We start from the raw sequence: 26,605 nt of genomic DNA, 5'->3' as shown, positions 1-26,605 counted from the left end.
AAAAAATGAAAATAATAACTAAATAATTAAAATAAAAAATTAAATAAAGCATAAAAAGTTAAACCAATTAGCACCAAGAAAAACATTCAAATTTTACCAGACATCTTATGTAGTGTTTCCCATTGAAGGTTGTACGCTTGGTTCAAAAAGCTGACTAGAGCTTCTTTTTTCCATTGCAGTAGCCACATGAGGAACAAAGCTACCTTCGCCCAATTGACTTGCTACTACAATCGCGGACATAGTTTCCTAGAGTTTCTTCATACCTTCTGTAAGCACATCTTCAACTTGATGACATGATTGTTTAAGGTTACAAACTTCCAAGAATTGATATTCTATCAAGGAGTCAAGCTGAGGTACGAGCACTTTATGAAGTTCTATTTTGGTGAAACCTTCAAGGCTTACAAATGCCTATATTCTTGAAGGTAGAAACGAGGTGGATGGAGAGTTCATGCTTCTTGAACTTTTGTTTAAAGGGATATTGGAACAAGTTTACCACTAAAACATTTGCAATGAGCTTTTACGTCTGTTATGATTCGATCTTGGGTGTTTAGTGAGTTTGCATTGAACACTTAAAATGATGTTTGCAAAACCCATGTTTTTTTTATTTTTTCAATTGTTTTTCATGTTTTCTTTGAAAATGCTCAAAACATCTTTTTTTTTCTAGCTTTGGCCCATTTTTATTTTTATTTTCCAAAAGTTTTTTTTTTATTTTTTGAACCAAACATGTTTTCTACTACATTTTCTATTTTTTTTTAATGAAAATAATGTTGGAATTTGCCTTGAATCTCATAATCTCACATCGAAAGTTAATGAGTTTCAAGTTTGTTTTGTATCCCACATTAAGAGTTTAGTAAATGTATAAGGGATTTTTTTTCTTATAAATAAGATGTTTTGGTTTTGGTTTAGGAGTCTCAGATAGTTAAACACCAAGAGAATAGCTAGGTGAATAGGCTATTAAAATGGTGTAATTGGGTTTTGGGTTAAGTTTTGAGTAAGGAGTTTTATGAGACTTTTCTCATTTTAAAAGTCTCACAATTGTGAAGATTTATTTGATAGTGGATTAGGTTTGGAATAAGCCATTTTGAGTTAGGCAAAACCAAATATATTTGTGTTTGATTTGAGCTTGCTATTTTGTTCGTAAGTGTTGTATGTGTGGTGATCCCTAACAAATTGTATTAGAGCGAGGTTCGAAGTTTACAAATCGTGAGCCCAAGAGATTGTGAAGCAATATTTCAAAATGTTTGAAGAAAGTATGTCTCGTATGCCTATGCCTAAGTTTTAGATTATGTTATTTGATGGAAAGAGTAATTTCATGTTATGGTAAAGTACGATTCAAGATTTATTAGTACAACAAGGGTTGAATCAGGCATTAGAGAGTAGTAAGCCTGAGGGAATGTTTGATGCTAATTGGAATAGAATTCAGAAGAAAGCTGTTAGTACTATTAGATTGGTGCTAGCTCAAGAAGTAAAGTACAATGTGTTAACTAAAAGTACTTCGAAGAATTTGTGGGATAAGCTTAAGGGTATTTATGCTTCGAAGTCATTAACAAACAGATTATGTTTGAAGATGGATCTGTATTCTCTAAAGATGGAAGAAGGTATGAGTCTTCATAATCACTTGAATGAGTTTGATAGATTGATTTCTCGATTGTTGGCAATTTCTGTTAATGAGTTAAAAGATGAAGAGAAGGCTTTAATTTTGCTATCATCTTTGTCCAAGTCTTATAGGCCTTTAGTTCAGACTTTGTTGGTGGATAGGTCTACTTTGAAGTTGATGATATGACTGCCTTGTTGCATGAGAACAAAAAGTTTATGGGAGCTTAGAACTCATCATTTGGAGGAAGTACACTAGTTGTAAAGGATTTTGATCTAGGGAGGACTTCAAAGAGAATTGATGGATCAAGAGAGAGATCCAAGTCAAGAGACAGAGATTACAGTGATATAGAATGTTATTATTGTGGTGAAAGAGAACATATCTAAGTGCACTATAGAAGCTGAGAAGGGATATGGTTGCTTCCAAAAGGGCGAATGATGAGAAGAAATCAGATGAAAAAAAGAATGATACTGCTGCTATTGTGTCTGATGATGATGTTGTTTTGACGACTTATGTGGATGAGACTCAGACTTTAAAAGGTGATAAAAGTTGGGTTTTAGATTTTGCTGCTACAGTTCATGTTTGCAATTATAAGAGTTGCTTTGTGAAGTTGGATGAAAATGAGAAGTATGGGGATATTGTGGTTGCTAATAAAGAAAAAATATAGATTCAAGGCATTAAGAGTGTTTGCCTTAGATCTCATAATGGTGTTATTAGGACGCTTCGTCATGTAAGGTATGTACCGAGTTGTAGCTACAATTTAATTGCTTTGGGTGAGTTAGCTTCTCGGGGGTACACATATTATGGTTGTAATGATTGGTTGAAAGTGTACAAGAATGGTAGTGTGATTCTACAAGGGAATAGAGTAAAAAATCACTTATACATGCTTGATGGAGGCTCAATTGCTGGGATCCCTGTGATGAAAAAAAAGAAGAAAGGCAAACGTGCCAGTAGATGCTATTAAAGTGTCTGGAGATTCAAGGCAAGGGAGGATTTTTTGGGATTTGTCTTAAATCTCATAATCCCACATCGAAAGTTAGTGGGTTTCGAGTTTGTCTTGTATCTTATATCAGGAGTTTAGTAAAGGTATAAGGGGTTTTTTCCCTTATAAATAAGATGTTTTGGTTTTGGTTTAAGAGTCTCAGATAGTTAGACACCAAGAGAATAGCTAGGTGAGTAGGCTATTAAAATGGTGTAATTGGGTTTTGGGTTAAGTTTTGAGTAAGGAGTTTTAGGAGACTTTTTTCATTTAAAAGTCTCATAATTGTAAAGATTTATTTGATAGTAGATTAGGTTTAGAGTAGGTCATTTTGAGTTGGGCCGAACCAAATATATTTGTGTTTGATTTGAGCTTGCTATTTTGTTCGTAAGTGCTCTGTGTGTGTGTTGATTTTCCCAACAAATAAAAAATAAAATCTATGTTTTCTTGAACCAAACACTATCTAAATTTTTCTTTATTTGATTGATGCTGACAAGAACTAGCTGCCGCTGCTGCCATGTGAAACTCCAATTGTTTGAACCTATACATAACTTAATTGCTAGGAAAAGCCTCGGCTTTCTGCTATTACAGAACAAACCAATAAAGAAAAAGTTTTGGATATTTCCTAATTTCCCATGCTAAAGTTGTCCTATCTTTCTCATACAGTGTAGTGTTGTTGGATAGTCTCAATGTCAAGTCCTTTGAGCTTCACAACTGATTCAACATGCCCCTTGAGTGTATGAAGCTCCCTCAACCTGTTAAATATAAGATGCAGAAATAAATGTTAATGGCTGTTTCAAGAATATAACTATTAAAACAAAAACCATAGTCACTAGTGATCGTCACCTTGCAACTTCAGCACGCTTCTTGGCTTGTTCAGCGATCTCTGACAACTCTCTGTAGCTGCTCTTGTCATTTAAGATCTCTTCTGTCCCGGGAACCTGTAATCCGTGAAGGGTGCGTTGAGCTGTTGCCCATTGTGCCTCCCTCTCTTCCCTTCCATAATCCTTCTTGGTTGTGAAAGCAGTCTATATATGAAAGAGAAAGTCAATAAAATGGAAAACTCAGTTTCAGTTTTCATCAAGAAAATGATTTTGTCATACCTTATTCTGAAGAAGATTATCCCAGGCCCTGCCGCTTAAAGAATACCGGATAAAGAACTTGATAATATCAAGTGGGATGTAGAAAACTACAGTGTAGATCCAAATAACACCAGCCCAACCCCATCCAATGCCTTTTACTCTTGCGAACTCCCAGTTTGCGTAAACAGCAAGTACAGTAGCCAACTTCAAAAGTTCAGCAACTTATATTTATTAGTATGTTGCTCTTGCATATTAAATTCTGCAATGATATCAAGCAGCCAGAACTGAAATTTTATAGAACTCACAAGTTGTGCTAGAATGAACGCAGTCACTAGCAGGAGACCTGGGCGTTCAACATAAGACCAGCTCCTGGAACGAGTAACAAAGATAAGCGCCTGACTCACAATACTCACTTGGAGGTAGACAGCAGCTGTAAGTTCCTCTTTATTGTTCCTAATGGATTTTACCCCAAACATATCCTGCAATGGTTATCAACCTTTAATTAATAATGCTTTGTGGTTCCTATTATGGTTTCAAGGAGAATATAAATAGTTTTTTCTTACTGAAAAGAAGTCGGACTCGTTAGCAGCCCAGAAGAAAACAACGGTCATGCAAGCAAGATAGGCACCAAGGACAATGCCGGTGGCAAAAATCTCCTTGAGCTTCCATGAGTCAGGCATTGGAGATGGCTTAACCCTGTCCTTGGAAATGGTCATAATTGTTCCATCATTGAGTATGGCAATGATCAAAACCATGAAAGGCGAGAAATCAAACTTCCAAATAAGGGCAAGGAGCATAAAACCCAGCACGATACGGATGGTAATAGAGACAGCATAGATGGTGTAGTTTTTCATTCTCTGAAAAATTGCTCTGCTTGTCAGAACAGCACTCACAATCACACTTAGTCCTGGTTCTGTTAATACTATATCTGATGCACCTCGAGCAGCATCAGTTGCATCAGCAACTGCAATTCCAATGTCTGCCTTCTTAAGAGCTGGTGCATCATTCACACCATCTCCGGTCATGCCACAAATATGCTTCCTTTGTTGTAGCCTCTTCACAATCTCATATTTGTGCTCTGAATGATAGCCATTAGTTAGAACAAAATAATAACAGTTTTTATAGCATACTAGCTGCGAAATAACAATCACTTTAGCACTAAATGATATCCCATTTTGAAAAATAATTATATGGTTACTCTTACCATGTTACCTATAATCTAAATAAATCATGATGGGACATGTCATTAAATTGTTTCTTGGGAGAATACATAGAAGGAGCTATTTAATAATTTTATTAGGGGTAAACAACAAACTTAAGATTCATGCACATCCATGCGCAAGAAAAAAAATGTAATTTCAGAAACAAATGATCTATCAACTCGATTACCTGGGAAAACTCCTGCAAAGCCATCAGCCTTCTCAATAAGCTCATCAACACCGATTGTGTCAATTGTATCATCTTTATTTTGGCCAAGGAGAGCAGATGATGGATACATGTTGGTTCCCATGCCGAGCCTCCTACCAGTTTCCTTACCAATTGCTAGCTGATCACCTGTTATCATCTTAACATTGACACCAAGATGGAGTGCACGACGAATTGTCTCCGCACTATCATGTCTTGGAGGATCGAATAGAGGCAAAATACCCACAAATTGCCATGGACCTCCGGAGCTCTCCTTAGTTTTCTCTGGAATTGTCTACAAAATCAAAAGGTTCATTCCACAATAAGCTTTTCTTCTCATTTGCATCTTCAGTGAAACATAGTTATGAAGAAAATTGCATCCAAACTCACTTGTCTTGCCACACCAAGAGAACGAAGTCCACGATCAGCAAACTTATCAATGATATCATGAGCTTTCTTCTTCACATCTTCTCGGAGGTTGCAGAGGGTAATAATCTGATAGAGATGTCAGGTAAATATAACAAGCACAAAACAGCAAAGAAAAGAAAAACATGGCATAAGCTCCTTCTAATATTTTACCTGCTCTGGTGCACCTTTGCTGACTCGATGCCAAGTGCCATCAGAGTCAACGTATGTCATGGCTGTACGCTTGTCAACTGGGTTAAAGGGGAAGAAATGCACCTCCGTGATACCTGCTCTGGCCTGTAAACCAATTATACAATGTAACGTTTGATGCATATCATTCGTATAAAACATCATTGATCAAACAAATAACATGCTCTATGAGGCAAGAAATTTCCATGATGAGAAAGGTTTCCTAGCTCCTAAACAGAATGGATTCAAAAGATATAAATGAAAATGGATTGACATATATAAGCTAAGAATAATTTACCTCGCTGGGATCACCTAGCATTCCCACAATGCAGGCATCAATAGCATCTTGATTCTCAACCCTTGAGGCCCTAGCCGCAAGTAAAAGAAGCATTTCCTTGTCAACATCCTTTATGAACACCTAAAATTTCACTTTCATGGTCAATGATTTATGGTTTCCAGACAAATACATGAGTTCTTTGATTGATTCGTATATTTCAAGGTATGTTATGGTTATTGGTTAATGACTGCTTTCAAATCCTAAATCATAAAAATAACCTTGTTCTATTTATTTTTTACATCAATTTAAAGACCAACCTCGACCATGCTCGTGTCGACAGTAAGTTTGTTGAGAGTAAGCGTCCCAGTCTTGTCACTGCAGAGTACATCCATTCCAGCCATTTCCTCAATAGCTGTCATTCTCTTGGTAATAGCTCCTTGTTGAGAAAGTCGGTGAGATCCAATGGCCATTGTCACGGACAAAACTGTTGGCATGGCAATAGGAATCCCTCCAATGAGAAGCACCAAGAGATTGTCAATTCCATCCCTATACTGTCGATGCTGGATTGGATACATCACCACAATCTCAATAATCATGCCTATTGCAATTGAGCATATGCAGAAGTTTCCAATTGCAGTCAGCACCTGATCACACAATTATGATTAGTGCACATCAAATACAAATGAAGAACAGCTATAATTTTTGAAATGATGTAATATAGCTTTAATATTTCTTTCTTTACCAGCAAATAGTTTTATAAACGTAGCTTGTGACATTACCTTCTGGAAGTGCCCTACGTTATTGGTGCTATCAACCAGGTGAGCAGCTTTACCAAAGAATGTGTGCACACCAGTGGCGATAACAACAGCCTCAATCTCACCTTGCTTGACGGTAGAACCAGAGAATACCTCATCACCTGAGTTCTTGGTTACCGGTAAAGACTCACCAGTTAAGGCAGACTGATCAATCTTGAGTGGATCACCTTCAAGGAGACGTGCATCAGCTGGGATGACATCTCCCAACTTGATGCTGATAATGTCCCCAGGTACCAAAATTGCAGCTTCTTGCTCGCACCACTTTCCATCTCTTAGGACCTTGAATCATCCAAACATGCAAGGAAACATCAGCTCAACCATCATATATTTGGTTGGTTATTTAATCTTTCACTATATTTTATATACATATATGTGTGTGTGTGTGTGTGTGTGTGTGTATTTGTATATGTGCAGCATTCTTATATTGTGTTGGCCAAAGTACTGATATTCTTAAGCACCTTGGTTTTGGGAGCAAGACCGGCCATAAGTGCCGCTGCAGCATTGCCTGCATTGTTTTCTTCAATGAAGCTAATGGTGGAGTTGATTAGAAGCAATGACACGATTCCAACAAAATCCTGCCAATCTGGGGGTTTGCCCTGCATTTTATTTATTGAGTTAAAAGATTGTTTATCCAACTACAGAAAGAGAAATGGAGAGAAAGATTAATACTCCTCCGTTTGCCAAACAAATGGCCATAATAGCAGCAATCTCCATGACCCATGAGAGAGGATTCCACATAAAACCCAGGAACTTCAGGAACTTGCTTTCCTGTTTAAAATTTGTTCAACACTAATCAGTTTCTACCCTCATGAGAATCAAAATGGGATAAAGACGGGGGACTGAAATTAGCAAATTTACCTTCTTCTCTTCGAGTTTGTTTGGGCCAAAGATCTGCAGCCTCTTCTGTCCTTCCTCGGTTGTCAGGCCTTCCTTGGTGCATTTCAACTGCTCAAACACTTCTTCAACCGGAATGCGCTCCTACAACCAAACAGAAAAACATCAATTCTATCAATTAAAAATATAGAAACACTCTTTAACTACAAAAACTCAATCATTAAAATGTTAATACTCTTACGTGCATGCCCCATGAATTTAATATTATGTCAATGTGCCCTAAAAGCTATAACCTAAACAAATAAAAGAAAATCCTGAAAAAAAAATAATAAAGCAAGTGTAGCATCGCTTACAAGGTCGACATTCTCGTTCTTGATTTCCTGCAAGCTGTCGTCTTTGTCCACCATTTTTGTCTCTTCTTCTTCTCAAAGGAACGATGCTGCTCTTTTGACTTCTTATTTATAAGATTGTCTACGACTCTTTCGCTTTTTTTTTTTTTTCCTTTCCTGATATTTTTTGGGTTTTATTTTGTTGTTTATTAGTGATACTAGACCTCTTTAACAAATCAAAATGAAGAGCTGAAGTGAGAGTTTGAGTACATATATATACAATTTGTTGTTTACGGGTTTAAGGTTAGTGTTCTTTTCGGGGTCTCCATTCCATACGACCAAAATGGACGAAGGAGCGGGATCCTCTTGGTCTACGCTGCCCAAGTCTTTCGGTGATCAGATCATTCCCTTTTCTACGCTCACATACGGTAGTCCTCACCATCCAATAATATTTCACCATTTGTCTTAAAAAATGTGACATGGCATTTTGTTATAATTAACCACTTTTATATATATAATTGTGCAATTAAACTATTAATGTGTGTGAAATTCATAGGACTCGTAAATGTAAAATATATGCATGGAATTGAATAATTGTAGAATTGTAGTTGATTATATGAATGCAAAACCATAGATATATAAAGCATAATTGATTGAAAAAATTTTAAAGGGTTTTTTAATTATTATCAAAGCTAATACAACAATTAATTTTAGGGAATTTTATTTGATCCCGAAGGATTATACATCATTATATAGCTCAAAATTCTTATGTTTCAAGAAAATAAAAAAGTACCATCACAATTGAATAGAGATTCTTCTCCTCGAATCTAGAATCTTTGTTCATATCTTATCTCATCCTTCTATGAAGCTATTTTAATTAGTTAGAGATGATTGAGTGGAAAGTAGATAACTCTGAGTGCTTTTCAAGCTCAAACGGAATATTTTCCCCTTGAACCTAGAATCTTTATCCATATCCTATCTCACCCTTACCACTTTAACAAAGTCTATTTTAAATTTGAGTGATTTTCAAGTTCAAGCGGTTTTAATATTGATCAACAAATTTGGATATTATTATTATTCTAATTCATTATATTATTCCGTTTGGTAAAACGGAAAAAAAAGAGAAGGAAAGAAAATTATTTTAATCAACAATTGAATACCAATTGCTCCATGGAAATAGTAAAACAATTCAACACAAAGAAAATTATCTTATATATTAGATGGTGAAAATTTTCAATTTTATGGTTAAAAAATTTCACGTGCCCCATTAGGTATAATTTTTTTAAAAATTAATTAATTATTAAGTGGATATGTGAAAGCTAATTGATCCCATTTGTTGAATTTAAAAACTCCAAGGACAGTGCATAAAATAATAATTCTTTAATACAAATCAATAACAATGTATTTTAGTTTCTTTTCTATAATTGATTAAATTGTATAAAGGTTAAATTTCGTAAAGAAAATTGTTTGAACTTGTCCAATCATTGAATGTGGGCTCGTAATCGAATCTAAAATTGAACTTGGGTTTCAAAGAAAAGAACCATAAACAAAATGGCCCAAATAGAATAACAAAGCAAGTGAAACATGAACCGAAAACAAAATAGTCCAAAACATATCATATATAATATTATATTACAATATACTTATAAACTTAATAAGGTTTATTTGTGTGAACATTTACATGGATAGTTGCTCTGAATGATACATAGAATAATAATAAATAATTATAATAGTTTCTTTGGGTGACATATAGGATAATAATAAATAATTATAATATATCTTATTAAAATAATTAAATGTAAAAAACTTTTAAACTAAATCATTAAATAATAACAAATATTTAAATATTAATTTAAAAATGGATAAAAGGATAAATGATTATTTACGTTATTTAATATTATTTAAATCTATTTAAAATATTCAAATTTATTTAAATTGATAACAGCATGCATAAATTACTATTTAAAAATTTTGGTTTAAAGATTTAAAAATACTCATCTTAATATACTTTTGAAATCCCTAGTTAAATAAGCAGATAAAAACATCCATTTAAATAAATGGATAAAAATTTATTCAATTATTTATATTTTAAAATATTTGATGTAGAATTAAAAAAATAATAAATTTTTGCTATTTTATTCAATCCAAAGCTCTTTTCTTTACTCCATCCATTCCGGATTTCTTCAAATTTTTCATCTAAAAGTATTTTTTTCATTTATATATATTTTTTAAAACTTTATTTCCTCCCTTACATTTCCCTATTCTTACTTTCTTTTTACAATGATTTATACAATCAATAAGAATAAACAATGGATCTCTTTTAGAAAAAAAGAAGCATTTTTTGTTTTCTTAAGGTACGTGATTTATTTTTAAAAAGATTTTCATTTGTTGATTTTTATGTAATTTTTTATTAATATATATCAATTCTATTGTTGTTACTCTAAACTTTATGATAATAAAAATTTTAAATTGGAGTTTTTTTATCATTCTTTTTTTTTTTTAATGAATGAAATTTTCTTATCATTGGTACATATATGAAAGGAGAAAATAAATGTTTTAAGGGATTGAGAAATGATTTTGAATCTAACAAACTTTTTTTGATTCAACTTTCTTAATCATATTTTTGTCTTCAATTTCAAAATTTTCCATTTTTTTGATCGACTTCATTATTAAATTTCAATTATACCTTATTTCAATTATCAGTTTTTCTTATAATTTCTTGGGATCTATAAATACTTACTACATTTAGGTTTTATGTAAACCTTTTTTTATATAACAAAATTCTCTTTATTACCATTTAAGAAATCAAATTTATGAAATGAATTTAATTAAAAATTTCAATGTCTTAAATATTTACTAATATACTTTTCTAAATAAAGATAGACGTCAAAAGGTTACTTGAAAATTTTGTTGATAAAATATGTTTTATTTTGGAATTTTATACTTTTAATTTATGAAATTAAAAATCAAATCAAAGATTTTAACATTAAAAATATAAATTTAATTAAAAATAAAAATAAAAAAATACGAATATTTAGTGATAAAAACAAAATTTTGAATTTAAATTTTGAATTTACCAAAATCTTATATAAATTTTTATTGAATTAATTAAATATTATTATAAATATAAAAATTCTGTGCATTTGCAGGAGTAAAAGACTAGTATAATAATAAAGCAAATGAAAACATGATTTGATTACTAATAGGTATTTTGGGGATAAAAGAAGAGAGGGAGGTGTAAAATTGGGATAGAATTGTCATATTTTCAACTAGGATTGAAATTTTTTAATTTATTAAAAACGAAAAAAAATTATCATGTGAATGTTACACTTTTTTTATAATTAGAATTTGATCATTGTTATATATACAAATAAACAAATAACATGATATCGATATTCCTTGTAAACTTAATTACAAATAAAAAGTTTTGATATTATTTGGTACTAGATACATATTATGATATTAAGTTAGCCACTTGTGAAGTAATTAAAAAGTGTTTCACAAGGAAAGCATGGAACTATGCACATTAAGGCCATCCTCAACAAGAATCAATATTTCAAAATTTCAAGTACGTGATGATTTGACTAGCTTGCTGGTTGCCACCATTTTAATTGTTGGACAAAAATATTCCTCTAGAGGACAAAAAAAAAAGGTGGCATTTTGAGTGTCCAATCTTATAAGCATTCTAGAAAGTAACTTGTGAAAAACGACTTGAGAACTTTTAAGTTTGTTTTTATTTAATTCAACTTACAAGGATGTTTCTACGAATACGACTAGTTATATGGATGGGGGCCTTAAATAGGATGGGATAATGCTAAGGATGAATTCACGAGACGTTTACTGCAGAAAATATTCAAATGGCATAGTAGGGTCTCAATAAACATCCTTAAATATTAAAAAATAAAAAAAAAAATTGAAGAAAAGCTCTTACATGCACACTTAAAAAATTTTACTGAACAATATTTTCTACGATAAAATTACTAAATTCGACAATAATTTTTTTATATATATTATAAGTGAACAGTATAAAATTCCTATATTTGTTGATGATTTTTTGAATACTTGAATTCCAACCTTTTGAGAGAGAATGTTGTCCTGAGGAGTGGCGTTGTTATAGATTTATTGGTTATTGAAATTTGTTTATCATTTATTGAAGATAATTAGTTTTTATTTATGATTTATCATTAGTTAGGATGATAATATCAATTTATTTTATAATTTTTTAAAGGTGTTTAGCTTTATAAGTTAATTAATTAGATAAATAACTTGAGTTTTCCTAGTTGATGTATAGTATCAATTCATTTTGAGAGTACTTGCTCTATGTAAAAGATTAAACTCTCTGATTAAACTTTGTAAGTTTAATTCAATTAAAATAAAAACTCAGAGGTTTTAACTGAGTTTTCTTTTGAAAACAAAAATGCTTCCATCATTTTTTCTTTTAATTCAATACACTATTAAGTATATATATTTTTCTTTGAAGAGTGCTTATAATCTTCTTCACTAAATTAAAGAAAAAAATTACAAGTTTCATTTAATACGTGAGTAATGAAAAGTAGCTAGCAAGTGTTGAGATCACAAATTTACATGCAAATGATAAATTTTTTATCATTTTGTCATTATTGTTTTTAAAAAAGAATGATTTTGTAAGATTATGGGAATTAGATCTAGACACTTAATTTTATTTGAGATAATTTGATTGTATTCAATTTTTATTTTTATTTTTATTTAGATATATTAATTTGAACCAATTTAAACATGTTAATTTGATTATTTTCGTTTGATTTTTGTTTTAGATTAATTGTTTTGGATCATTTTGCATGAACCAAAACTTTAATTTAATTTGAGTTAATTCAAGATTTAGTCATTTGGGCTTAAACTCCCAAAGCCCAATTGTGAGCCCAAATTCAATTTAAAGATCTAATTTCAAATATATCAAAATTTTGATAAATTAAATAAATAATACATGAAAAAGGAAAAAAAAAAGGAAAGACAATAACGCATCAGTCGCCACCTTACACACTACAAGCCCTCCTACTACCTTTTACTACCAATCCTTTTCCAATCACCCTACTCTTGCTCAGTAACCCTATACCTTTCATCTTCCTCTTCTTTTCTATCACCACTTGTTATCAGATTTTCTTATGAATCTCAATTTCATTTTAAAGCTAAGTAAAAATCATGAAGAAATCGATCAAAGGCCATAGTCGAACCACCAATATAGCCACCATCATAGCAACTCTAACACTCCACCATATCTTACACAACCTCCAATCACTGAGACCTTCCACACCATCAAACCACCATACAAACTAAATCCAAAGCTCGAGTAGCACCTTAAACCACCAGTGCCATTATCCTTATCCTTACCATTATCAGTCACTTCCACACTTTCAAAACCATTATTACTAACACATATCATGACCTCAATCCCTATCATTACCTCTAATTTGGCATTAAACCACCACCCCCATCAATAACTAACATTACCTAGAATGAGCTAAAACAATCCAGCAATATCTTAAGCCAAAAAAATAAAAAAGTTATAAAAAACTTTGACTACCTTACTTCTAAGCCAAACCACCTATTTCCCACCCTTACCACTATCTTCTCTACCAACCATTCATTGTCACTCCCTACCACCACAATCAACAATTATCATCAACAAATTTAGGCAATCCATAATTAACACCAAGCATAAAAAAGCTTAAATAATCAAAAATTTCAACTAGCATCATTATAACAACCTCAAATACCCCAAAAAACCAAAAGAAAAAAAATAACACAGTAAAAAAAAAAAGATAATTATGGTGTTTCGGGTATAAGGGCCGTTTAATGTGTAAGCGTATTTTTTTAAAGAGAATTTGGCTTGAATTTGTGAGGAAAGAATAAATAATGGAAGCTGGTAGATGTCGATTTACTGCAAAGTAGGAAAAGGGGTAAACAGCTTAGGGTGATTCACAATGGTTGATGGTGGTGACAGGTTTTTAAAGATTCAAATAATGAAATAAAAGACCAAAGAGAGGAGAAGAATATATTTTGATCTTGGCCAAATTGGACAATGGGATAATGTTTTTCGATGGCTTATAGTTTTGGACCTCTAGATTAGGTGTGGAGAAATCTAAGGTTTTTTAGGAGAAACTAGCTAGAAAATAGAGACAAGCATAACAAAAAGAAGCCCGAGGGAAATTTTGAAACCTAAAAAGCATTAGACGTCAACAGCCAGCATCAAGGCTAGTGTCATATGTAGTGACTAAAAGTCACCTTAAATGAACACTTTGATTTTTTTTTTAAAGGAAAGAAATGAGAGAGTAAAAAAAAAAAACATTTTAAAAAGCTTAAAATAGTGAGTTTACAAAATAAGAGGAAGGAAAAAAAAGAAATAAGGGAAGAAAACCTATCACCATGACCTAAATCCGAACGATAACCCATAATCTAGATCCACCAAGCCTCAACCCAATTGACTTGTAACACATCTAAGGTTAGGCTTTGGCTTTATAGTTTTAGGTTGAAACCCAAATGAGGTATACTATTCTTCTATGAATTTGGGCTTGTTATTTTAAAAAAATTTTATTCCATTTACTTATTTTAAATGCAAAAAAAGTAGTGTCTTGACCAAAATAAAAATGTGAATGCATGTGTTAATGTTATTTTTTATATATATAATTTTTGTAATGGAATAATTATTGTTGTTGTCTAGAAAATAAAAAATATAAGATATTATTTCTAAGTAAAAAAAATTACTTTGGAAACTCTACTTAGATATTAGAAAGAATTCAAATAATTATTTTTCTAAGAAATATTATTTTTATTTGAAAGAATTAGTATAAGTTTTTCAAACAAATGATACATTTTTCTAAATTCTACCTAGATATTGTGAAATGAAGGAAAATTTTCAATATGAAATATTTTCATTTTATTTCCAAATTTTTATATTAGAAATAATGATAAGAAATATAAAAATAAAATATTTGAAAAACATGGAATATAATTGATTATTCACATCGTGTGATTGTTGTTTGTATCATTTATTTCGTATATATGGCATTACAAGCATTATGATTTATGATTGTTGGTAATAAATGTGAATTGGTAAAATAAAAATTTTAAAAATGATTTTTAGGAATAAAAGGATAATAAAATGGTTTTCGAACCCTATCTAGATAATATAGGGTTTCTCAATAATTATTCTTTATAAAAGAATATATGCCAAATTTTAAGGTTTATTATGAGAGTCCCAAAGTGGAGAAAATTTTTTTGAAATTTTGCCTAGATATTGGATAACTTAAGAAAATTTTTCAAAACTAAAAATTTTTATTTTATTCCTAAATAAAATGCCTAAAAAGGAATTTGCAAAAATAAATAAATTAAGTGAATTATTTGAAATATTCAAATTAAGACCATTTATATTAATATTAAGGGCAACATAAGATTAATTGGTACTATTTTAAAATAGGCATTACCGGTTTCTAATTTTTTCTCATGTATAACCATATCCTAAACATGGCTTTATTTTTTTCTAAACAAAAAATTATCTTTTAATATGTTTTAATTACCTTTAAGATTTTATTAAAAAGATAAATTTTTTAAGTAGTCAATCACATCTAACAAAAAGTATTTATGGCAACTCTCCCTATTCGTTTAGTGATCTTAAAATCATTATAACAATATTGTAAGTTTAATTCAATTAAAATAAAAACCCAGAGGCTTTAACTGAGTTTTCTTTTAAAAAAAAAAATCATTTCGTCACTTTTTCTTTTAATTCAATACACTATTAAGTGTATATATCTTTCCTTGAAGAGTGCTTATAATCTTCTTCGCTAAATTAAAAAAAAATTACAAGTTTCATTTAACATGTGAGTAACGAGAGGTAGCTAACAAGTGTAGAGATCACAAATTTACTCACAAATGATAAATGTTTTATCATTTTATCATTATTGTTTTGAAAAAGGAATGATTTTGTAAGTTTAAGTGAATTAGATTTAAACACTTAATTTTATTTAAGATAATTTGATCGTATTTGAGTTTGATTTAGATATATTAATTTGAATCAATTTGAACATGTTAATTTGATTAGACTCATTTAATTTTTTGTTTTAAATTAATTGTTTTAGATTATTTTGTATGAACCAAAACTTCAATTCAATTTGGGCTAATTGAAAATTTAGTCATTTGGGCTTAAACTCCCAAAGCCCAAAATTTGAGCCGAAATTAAATTTTAAGATCCAATTTCGAATATATCAAAATTTTGATAAATTAAATAAATAATACAAAAAAAGGGAAAAAAAAAGAAAGACACTAGAGCATTAGTAACCGCCTTACACACTACAAGCCTTCCTACTACCTTTTACTAACCATTTTTTGCTAGCCACCCCACTTTTGCTTAGCTACCTATATCCTACATCCTCATTTTCCCTTTTATCATCACTTTCTATCAGATGTTTTCATGAATCCAATTTCATTTTAAAGCTGAGTAAAAATCATGAAAATGAAAGATCGAAAGCCATAGCCGAACCATCAATATAGCCACTATCACAACAACTTTATCACTCCACCTTTTCCTACACAACCTCTAATCACTGAGACCTTCCACACTATTAAACCACCATATAGACCGAAACCAAGGCTCAAACAACACCTTAAACCACCATTGCCATTATCCTTAACCTTACCACTGTTAGTCACTTCAACACCTTTAAAAACACTACTACTAACACATATCACAACCTCAATCCCTATCATTACTAGTGATTCAACATCAAACCACCACCCCATTGATAGTAACAATATCTAGAACTAGGTAAAACAATTCACCAGTCTCTTGAGCCAAAAAATAAAAAAATAAAAAAGCTAGAAATAAAATCTGACTACCCTACCTCTAAGCTGAACAATCCATTTTTTACCCTTACCACCATTTTCTCCATCCAACCTTTCATCAACATTTTTTCCCACCACAATCAACAATCATCATAAAAAAAAAATTAGGCAATACATAGTTAACACCAAGCATAAAAGAAAAAGACCAAAACAATCAAAAGTTTCAATTGGCATCATTACAACAACCTCAAGTGATCTAGGAAACCAAAAAAAAAAAAAATAAAACAAAACAACACATAACAAGAAAAAGTAGTTTTGCTGTTTTAGGTATGGGGGTAGTTTAATGTGTAAGAGTGTTTTTGAAAGGAATTTGACTTAAGTTTGTGAGAGAAGAAAAAATAAAGAAAGCTAGTGGACGTTGGCTTGCTAGGAGTTAGGTAGAGAGGTAAACGGTGTAGGGTGATTCACGTTGGTTGATGGTGGCAATAGGTTTTTGGAGATCTAAACTATGAAATGGAATACCAAAAAAAAGAGAGGAACAAATTTTGATCTCAGCCAAATTCGATAGAGGGATAATGTGTTCTAGTGACTTAAAGTTTCAGACTTCGAGATTAGATCTAGAGAAATCTGAAGCTTTTTAAGAGAAATTATTAGAAAATAAAAATGATTAGATCGAGAAGAAGCTACAACGAAATTTTATGACCTAAAGACATTGAAAGTCGATAGTTGGCAACAACACTAGTGTCATGTATGGTAACCAAAAATCATCCAAAAGGTGAGCTCTAATTTTTTTTTTTTTTTAAGAAAAGAAATGAGGGCATAGAAAAAGGCATTTTAAAAAAGTTTTAATTGGTGAGTTTAGGAAATAAGGGAAAGGAAAATAAAAGAAAAGAAGAAAAAAAAAAAAGAAGAAAACCTGTCAATCCGACCCAGATTCGACTAGTGACCCATAACCTGGATCCACCATGCCTTAACCCAATTGACTTGTAATGCATCCAAGTTTAGGCTTTGACTCCTTAGTTTTGGGTTGAAACCCAAATAAGGTATATTACTCTTTTATAAATGTGGGCTTGTTATTTTCAAAAAAAAATTTTATTTCATTTTCTTGTTTTACATGCAAAAAAAAAATAAATGTCTTGACCAAAATAAAAATGTGAATGCTTGTGTTAATATATTTTTTATATATAATTTTTGTAATGAAATAATTATTGTTGTTGTCTGAAAAATAAAAAAAAATATAAGATAGTATTTCTAAGTAAAAAGATAACTTTGGAAACCCTATTCAGATATTAGAGGGAATTCATATTTTTCTAAGAAATATTATTTTGATTTGAAAGCATTAGTATAAGTTTAAAAAAAAATGATAAATTTTCTTAAATTTCACCTAGATATTGAAAAAGGGAGGAAATTTTTTAATATTAAATATTTTTCTTTTATTTCTAAATATTTTATATAAGAAATAACGATAAAAATATAAAAATAAAAGATTTGAAAAGAATGGAATATAATTAATTATTTGCATCGTGTGATTGTCGTTTGTATCATTTATTTCGTATGGCATTATATGTATTATGATTTATGATTGTTGGCAATAAATGTGAAGTGGTAAAATAAAAATTTTTAAAATGATTTTTAGAAACAAAAAGCTAATATTCCTAAATAAGAATGATTTTTAGGACCCTACTTAAATATTGGATGATTAATAATGATTCTTTATAAATGAATATTATGTCAAATTTCAAAGGTTATTATGAAAATCCCAAAGTAGAGATATATTTTTTGAAATTCCATCTAAACATTGAAAAACTTAGGGAAATTTCTTTGGAACTAAAGATTTTAATTTTATTCCTAAATAAAATGCCTTAAAAGGATTTTGTAAAAATAAATAAATTAAGTGAATTATTTTAAATATTAAATTAAAACTATTTTTATCAATATTAAAGATAACATATGATTAATTAATACCGTTTTTAAAATAGATGTTATAAAGGTATTAAACTTTCTCTACGTATAACTATACTCTCAAACCCATCTTTATTTTTTCGTAAACCAAAAATTATCTTTTAATAGGTTTTAATTAACTCTAAAATTTTATCAAAAAGATAAATTTTTAAGTAATCAATTTTTATTTTTTTTAAATTCGTTTAACTATCTCAAAATGGTTATCACATTAGATACTACTAATTAAATTGAGTATTATTATTATTTTTTTTTTTGCCTAAACAAGTAAACTGATTGGTAGTACCTAAACAATCTTAACCCTTTTAAAAGACAAAAGACGTTAGCATGATAAACATTCGAGAGATAATGAGATAGGACCACTCTATTTATATATATACATATATATATATATATATATAATTGACCAAAAGAGTTTAATAGAGATCAAAGCAGCACTGATTCCAACAACCAAACCTAATACCACATGCATAGTTCACTGCTACAGCAGGATCAAATCCTCGTTAAATGACAGGGACAGGGCCATGCCCACCATGTGATAGAAAAACTTGACTAGAGGCCGGACTGCCGGAGGGAGGGGTTTTTGACAAAGAGAAAAGAAAGGGAATGCATCTGGCTAATTAATAACATTAATCAATATAAAATTGTGAACAAAAAAAAAAAAAATCAAAGGGAAAGTTCGTTACTTTTATATTTTGGTTTGCAAAAATTACTTCTAGAGATTTTTTTAATTAAGGTAAGGGTCAATTTGTTTTTTTTTTTTTAAATAATATGATCAATTTAATCTCCTCACCAGATGATTTAAGAACATTCTTTCTTATATTATTAGATACATTCAAGATTTTATTTTTAATATATTTCTACCAAGAGAAAATTAATCTTGTTGATAAAAAAAAATGAATGTGAAGTCAATTTTTGAGTTGACGAAAGATACAAGCACTTATTGCAAGTCAAATATTCAGATGTAAACTATAGGGGAAGTTAATTTTCATGTTTTTTTTTTTTAATTGTTATTTTATAGACACAAATACCATTATGCAATCTAAATAAATTGTCTTAAATAAAACAAATTTAAAGGAATCCAAAAATAAACTTTTCAAATATAGAAATAGAGAAGTGCTCTAACCAGATTGAGCCTTTTACTAAATTTTAAGATGTTATTTTCCAATAAATTAGTTTTTCATTGGATATAATTTGACCTTGTATGTTTGCATAGAGAGAGAGGGAAAGAGATTAATTTTGGCTCTTCATCATACATGATATAGCTAAAACCATGTGAAAGCTAACATGCATGAAAATGGGGGCACACTATTTGGGTAACATGCTTGTGCACATGAAGGGATGGGGAAGAAGGACAAAAGAAAAAAAAAAGAAACTGTTAATATTGCTTTTACAAATTGTTCAAAAAAGACACTGTTAGTAATAAGATTCGAATCTAAATCTTACAAATGAATTATTTGAATCTTACCAACGTTGGCATAAGATGAAGGATTGTGTTAGAAGAGGAAACGGTTTAGAGGATCAAACTAAACATTGTCTCACCAAACCCAGCATACGAAGGAAACAAGAGCACCCCTATGACCACAATTTACCAAACCAGAAAAGATATAACAGCTGACCACGAAAACCCCAAACACACCCAAATCCAAAGCACCCATGAAAAAACATGCTGCCCCTCACAAACAAATTCTAACAGAATTAATAACATGCAAGACATACAATTCACCACCAAGATATATATCTGTTTCTAGCAACACCCAACTTGCGGACAGTCCGCTAAACATTTTGGAAAACAATAAATCCAACCTCAACAATAAAAAAATCAAACTCATTGAAGATAATCCATAAATTCCAAGACCAAACCTCAACTTTTTTTGCCCATTCAACATCAAAAGATGGAGTCAGATTCCATAATTAATCAAACTTTTCCTTCCCAATATATTTTTCAAGCTTCCTTTGTGCAAAACTATCCACAGTATATTCCAAAAAAACCTTTTGTGAATATGACCATCTCTCCAAAGATTTTGAATTATTCTCACCAAAGATTAAAACCATTCAAAAAGAACTAGAAAAGGGGATATAGGAATCTCTTAGATTGTAGAATTCAAATGGAAGACTTTTTCCTATATTATTGATCCATAATTTTTTAAGTATATGAGGAAGGGAAGTAAGAGTTCTTTGCCATCTCGAATAGGCCAATAACAACAAAAGGAATGGCTTTTGGTGGATAGATTGTATGATTCACTCAATTCTAAGTATCTAAATCCAATGATAGGCAGATCTAAAGTTAAACATTGGGCTGACATAAATATGATTAAGGGTTTTCTTGCTGAGTGCCTCATAATTTTCTCTTCATTATTTGGACATGAGATTCCATGTGCTATGATTGATTTTTTACTATTTTTTCCCCAAAAGATTTTTAACGAGAAAAACATTTGCTACCTCACCTAGTGATCTCTCATTATTTTGTCATTTATTATCATAATTGAACTCCCACTATTTAACATTTGATCGCATTTCCTTCATTTTATTGTTTAACATGACTATTGATTAACATGCATGTATTCACTATTATTAATGAATACATAACATTTACTGTGTGTGATTGAAAATGAGAAATGGAAATGTAGGAAATGCAATCATTTACTTTCATCAAAGGATGGTTTAAAGTTATTAACATTACATCATGAAATGTTCATGCTAGGTAGGTAAAAGAAATAACAAGACGAAACCCATTATTAATTCTTAAACTCACTAAGATAAATGTGGGGGACAAAATAAGTTCCCAACTACGATGATTAATCATGGAGCATGGGGTTGGATTACAGGAAAGGAGCCCGCCAACATTTAAAATATTTTAAAGCATTATTAGAATATACACTAAAAGACATGTATATAATATAATTAATAGACTATATATATATATATGAAGAATAGACAAAAAAAATGCTTTAGCCTTGTATGAGTATCCTCATAGCTTCATAGCCATCCCTTTTCAACCTCAATAATGGCAGTACTGTGTGCAATTAGGTATCAAATACATTTTAGCAAAAAGTTAAAATAGAAAATTTTATCAACATTTGGAAAAGGAAATAAAGCGAACCGGATCAAGGCATGCATGTGTATTTCACAGTGACCATTTTGTTTGATATCAAAAGAAACTTAGTGCTTAGTAATCCTATCCAAGTATTACCCTACATATGTTAAATATCAAATTTTTTGTGATCATATATTTAATTAGACATCTATGATAATAATCAATTAATTTTAGATTAGATACTTAACACAGTTTTAAACCTCAAGTTTTGTTCTGTTATTCTTGTCTATTACTTGTTACTATTTTTATATTTGTCAAGTGATAACCTTTTGTTTTTACAAATACATGATGAGATATGTTAAAGTATTTTTATCACACATCTGTTAAATATTGAATTTTTTATAATTTTATATTTAAATTAAATCTCTTCACCTATAGTCAATTAATTTTTAGTGAGATGCTGGATATTAATGATGAAAAAAATGAACATTGTTATTATTATTTTTCAAATGTTTGTCATTTTTTAATTCTATTATCCTAAACTTATTTTAATCATTTCCGATTATCCAATAAATTAATGCTATCCAATAAAAAAAATTAATGTTAAGAACGTTTTATTTTCTATTAAAATTGAAAATATGAAAGTAATAGGGTTAGTTTTTTAAAATAAAATGCATCCTAATTTGTGAAAAGGGTTTAGAATGGATCATCCTTAAAAGAAAAGATATTCTATTGATGAAAAAGAAAATTTAAAAAACCAAACCTATATACCAATTAATTATTTAATATTGACAGTCGACATGATTTTATATTTGGGTTGATCTTTGTTTTACAAGTTTGATATTTCTCGAATCCCAAAGCTTAAAACTGTTTGATACATGCAAATCAAGTGAAGAATTTTGGCAATCTAAGGCCTCCAACATAGTGACATGTGGGTCCAAAATTTGTTGGAAATTATAAGCATGAGTGATCGTCCCATGCAGTACACACATATTAGACAACAATTAAATCACTCTTCCAAAAAGTGAGATGAGAGATAAAAAGTGCTTTTCTTTTTCTCTAGATGATAAGTGCAGATTTTTCTCGAAAGAACAATACTGCTTTACTTCTTCAAGAATTATACTCAAATTTTATTAGGCCATGTTTCGAGTGCTGGACAGTTTGCTTTTAATTTAAAATGACTCTGACAAGGCTGATTATAACTTGAAATCAACCATGGTGGCGGCTAGCTAGCTTACTCTGGAATTTTTTAGGGTATCTGTAATTGAGCAAGGTTGGAATTTGATGAGATCATACACAGAATAATAATCTTGAACTGTTAAATTTTGCAGTTGCGGTCTTCAATTAAATTTGGAATAAGACGTGCATGTCAATTCCCTCTACAAATGATCTTTTAAATATATTTGTTTAAATTTACTTGTAGAATTGTGTAATATCTTAGTGGTCACGGCGTTAACAATTTTGACTATCATATTATATCATATATATATATATATATGTATGTATATATATGACAACAAAATATAGGATTAGACCATATAATAATATAATTTAACTATCTCCTTGTATTTTCCACAAAATCATTTGTTTTTCTTTTGTTTTTTTTTAATATATTTCGTTGATTTGAACATTAGAGTACATCTTGAAATATCACTTACGATATTTTTTATTATTAATTTTTTGTGATGAAATCCTACTAACAAATCCCTTATAAATTTGTGATTACATCCACAAATTTAAAATTTTTTAATGTTGGTAGGAAAGTGTTTAAGATCTATTTTTTTCCTTAGAAATATATAGCCAAGAGTTTTTTTTATTTTTTGAAAAGGAAAAATTGAAAGCGTTCACATTATATATGATGGCAATATGAATTTTAAAGGCCTGTAAATTGCAGATTAATAACGTGCTTTGTAGCTAGCATCTGGAAGATTTCAGGATAAAATAAATTGGAGTTAAAGTTAACTGACTAGGTTTTCTTGTCAGGGGAGAAAAAAAAGTGTTGCTTTTAAAGAAATCAATGGATCTGTGCTGGATGGATATGGCAAAGCTTTCAGATTTCATTTCAGATTAAAAAAAAGGTAGCAGTAGAACAACGATGAGAATGTTCAGAGAGACAATCCATCATCATGGTCTCCAAGAAACTCAAACCTCTTTCACATTGGCATCCCATTACATTTCTTGTTTTATTAGAAAAAAAAAATATTTATAAAAAAGCATTGGCTGTTGAACCTGGTGGTTCACTCACCTTTCTTAGAAAATGTTTTTCAATAAAATTAAAGTTTGATTCTTAACACTTAAAAAATTTTCTTCCTCAATTTTTCTTACGGCTTGGTATCCTATGTAAAAAAAACATTAGTTCTTTGTCTTATGTATATGTAGACTTTATTGAAAATGACTGGTAATTCTTTTTTTGAAAGCACAACAGTCTTGCATTCACACCCTGGAGGCCCAACCAAGCAAAGTGACATCCTTTCAGCTATGTCCCCAAACAACATAGAGGAAAAGAAATGGAAGAAAAGGTTCATCTTAAAAGAAGCATTGAACCTTCGGTTTCTCTTCACTTTTTGCACTTTCCAAATTTTATACTATTCTAGTTGTATTCCCAAACAGACAAAGCTTTTGACTCAATGGTTAGCTATTAACATTTTAATGGCGGGAAGGGAAGTGGAAAGATTGATATTGATCAATATCAATACTTGAGAGTTCTTGTTTATGGAAGCAAAGAAAAAAAAAAAAAAAACCAAAAGCTTAATTCAATTGATTCGTACAAATACTCTCAAAAGGTAATTCCAGCATATGTGAAATATAAATCTTAATACTTGTAACTCCTTTTCATATTTCCAGTAGCCTCCTATCTGCCAAAATAATAATAATAATAATAAAAGAACTGGTGGCTTCATGCCTTAATATTTTCTATGTAATTCAGATCATATGTTAAATACTTTAATGTATTCACACCACTTTATGAAAATTAATATTGCAGAAGTACAATGTAATCTAATCTAATCTTATTAGTTATGACCTAGGAATAAGTTACCAAGAAGTAAAAAAATGAAAGAAAAAGGAAGCTTCGATAACATTTGGGAAAATGCTTACAAATTTTAGACCTTAAGTAGAACTAACAGAACAAAGTTCAATAGATCCATAATGAAGCAACTCCTCTATCATCTGGTCTATATGATCATCTTCTAATGGAATGAACTGTTGTTCACTCCCCACCTGCCTTTCCTCTCCTTCCCATTTGTTCTCCGGCTGCCGCAGGCAATCCATTTCTCCATTGCTTCCGGTAATGCCACAGCTGGGAGCTAAAGGGTGACATTGTGCTGCATAAGACTTTTTTGCTGCATCTTTTTTAGCCAGTTGGAGTGCTGCCATGTGGCATTTATGTAACTTAGCTGCCAAGGTAGCTGAGAGAAGCTTTGATGAAGAAGACTGAGGATCATTGGGATTGTATGGAAAATTGGTTCGTGCTTTTTGCCCACACATTAGCCTTGCCGCCTCATCATATGCTCTTGCTGCATCCTCTGCCGTTTCAAACGTGCCTAGCCATATTCTAGTCTTCCTGTTAAACACAGAATCGTTTCTCTATTTAAACAAAAATGAAATAAATAATAGATAAAAACGTTTTTCTTATAACTGAAAAACAACTTAAAAAAAAAAAAAAACCAGAGAAGTTCCAGGGAAATTACAAAACGGCGTGTCGAATTTCAGAGACCCAAGAGCCCCAATGTCTTTGACGGACGCCGCGGTATCGCTGTTGAGGTCTTCCCATGGCGGTTTTTAATGATAAAAGTTTCGAAGAAATGTTCGAAGAAGAAATGTGTTTGTGATATGTCAGAGAGAGAACAAAAAAAAAAAAGGAGCATATAAGCTGGAAGGCTGCAAGGGAGGCAAGTCCTGAAGTGGGAGAGTCAAGGCTTAAATGGAGCTTATATAAACGTCTTTTGCGGCATTCTGAACCTGGTGAATGGTGATCAATGATCAATATTCGAATAATAGGGCCCACAAAGGGTTATATTACCTTCTTTTTCTTTTTTCTTTATTCTCCTTTTACACGAGGAACAACAGTTTTCTCTGTTTTTTTTTTCTCCTTTCTTCTTCATTTTTGGCTGGACCTTTTGAACATGGGGATAAATATGTCACTAGAATGATTGTTGATACTGTTGCAATTTTTCATTTTTCCCTTTTAGTTCGATCGGCAGCAATGGGAATCCTTTTCATTTTTTACCAACTTTTGAGTAGATCTCAAGTTCCGTCTTTCTCATCTTCTCCATTTTACAGGTATCACTTAGAACACCAATATAGACTCTAGATTATAAAACTTTAGCATAAAAAATTTAGCAACAATAAAATGAAAGCCATATTTATATCAATTAGCTACGTGTATTTGATCATTGAGTGGTCATACAATTTTCCTTTCTTCATGCTCTTTAACTTTTTTTTTTTTCGTTTTCCCAATTATTGGGGTTTAAACATATAAAGTTTTCAATGAATCATGCACGAATAGGTTCAATTTCTATTTGTTTATTAAGTTTTACAAATGATGTTTAATAGTATTTTTATATTCATTTATTAAATGAACAAAATATGAACAAAGATATGTTTGGTTCATTTATATTCACAAATAAATTCATTTAATAATTGTTTAAAACTCATTTTTTAAGGTTTGTTTGCATATGTTTATAGTTCATTTATGTTCATTTATTGTTCAATAATAACATCCTTCATCCTAATTTTATTTTAGAGTTCGTTTATATTCGTTTATGATTTATTTGTTTAAATTTATTTAGTTATATTTGCTTATTATTCATAAACATGTTCGTGAATATTAATTTGTTTAACTTAATCAAATCTAATACAAATTGAATGCAAATATCTTATCATTTA

At 30.5% G+C, this 26,605-nt stretch overlaps 2 protein-coding genes across 2 annotated transcripts; both read right to left on the bottom strand.

Annotated features, from left to right (window-relative positions):
• Window positions 1–3,022: 3,022 nt before the first annotated feature.
• Window positions 3,023–8,146, bottom strand: LOC111280359 (plasma membrane ATPase-like). The gene is made up of 15 exons (XM_022867663.2): window positions 7,933–8,146; window positions 7,604–7,723; window positions 7,415–7,513; window positions 7,204–7,341; window positions 6,710–7,024; window positions 6,248–6,574; window positions 5,952–6,071; window positions 5,639–5,761; window positions 5,450–5,554; window positions 5,045–5,354; window positions 4,219–4,733; window positions 3,961–4,134; window positions 3,677–3,859; window positions 3,420–3,601; window positions 3,023–3,328 (listed from the first exon to the last, which is right to left on the bottom strand). The coding sequence occupies exons 1-15, from the start codon at window positions 7,984–7,986 to the stop codon at window positions 3,232–3,234; spliced, it is 2,862 nt and encodes a 953-aa protein (XP_022723398.1). The 5' UTR covers window positions 7,987–8,146; the 3' UTR covers window positions 3,023–3,231.
• Window positions 8,147–24,648: 16,502 nt separating this feature from the next.
• Window positions 24,649–25,635, bottom strand: LOC111281153 (ethylene-responsive transcription factor ERF003-like). Its single transcript, XM_022868790.2, has 2 exons — window positions 25,408–25,635; window positions 24,649–25,280 (listed from the first exon to the last, which is right to left on the bottom strand). Exons 1-2 carry the CDS (start codon window positions 25,488–25,490, stop codon window positions 24,827–24,829), a joined length of 537 nt encoding a protein of 178 aa, XP_022724525.2. The 5' UTR covers window positions 25,491–25,635; the 3' UTR covers window positions 24,649–24,826.
• Window positions 25,636–26,605: the final 970 nt, after the last annotated feature.

This window comes from Durio zibethinus, chromosome 28, assembly GCF_047325235.1.
Source record: "Durio zibethinus cultivar Kanyao isolate XHJ-2024 chromosome 28, ASM4732523v1, whole genome shotgun sequence".
Taxonomy (NCBI): domain Eukaryota; kingdom Viridiplantae; phylum Streptophyta; class Magnoliopsida; order Malvales; family Malvaceae; genus Durio; species Durio zibethinus.
Note: the sequence above shows the minus strand (reverse complement) of the source record. Positions and strands in the feature narration are given on the sequence as shown.

Excerpts from the sequence above, each read along its gene's own strand:
- LOC111280359 (XM_022867663.2), bottom strand. The coding sequence starts at position 7,986 with ATGGTGGACAAAGACGACAGCTTGCAGGAAATCAAGAACGAGAATGTC. Across the intron at positions 7,514-7,603 it reads ACAAACTCGAAGAGAAGAAG|GAAAGCAAGTTCCTGAAGTT; the intron begins GTAAATTTGCTA and ends AATTTTAAACAG. Across the intron at positions 3,860-3,960 it reads CGTTCATTCTAGCACAACTT|TTGGCTACTGTACTTGCTGT; the intron begins GTGAGTTCTATA and ends GAACTTTTGAAG.
- LOC111281153 (XM_022868790.2), bottom strand. The coding sequence starts at position 25,490 with ATGGGAAGACCTCAACAGCGATACCGCGGCGTCCGTCAAAGACATTGG. Across the intron at positions 25,281-25,407 it reads GAAATTCGACACGCCGTTTT|GAAGACTAGAATATGGCTAG; the intron begins GTAATTTCCCTG and ends TGTGTTTAACAG.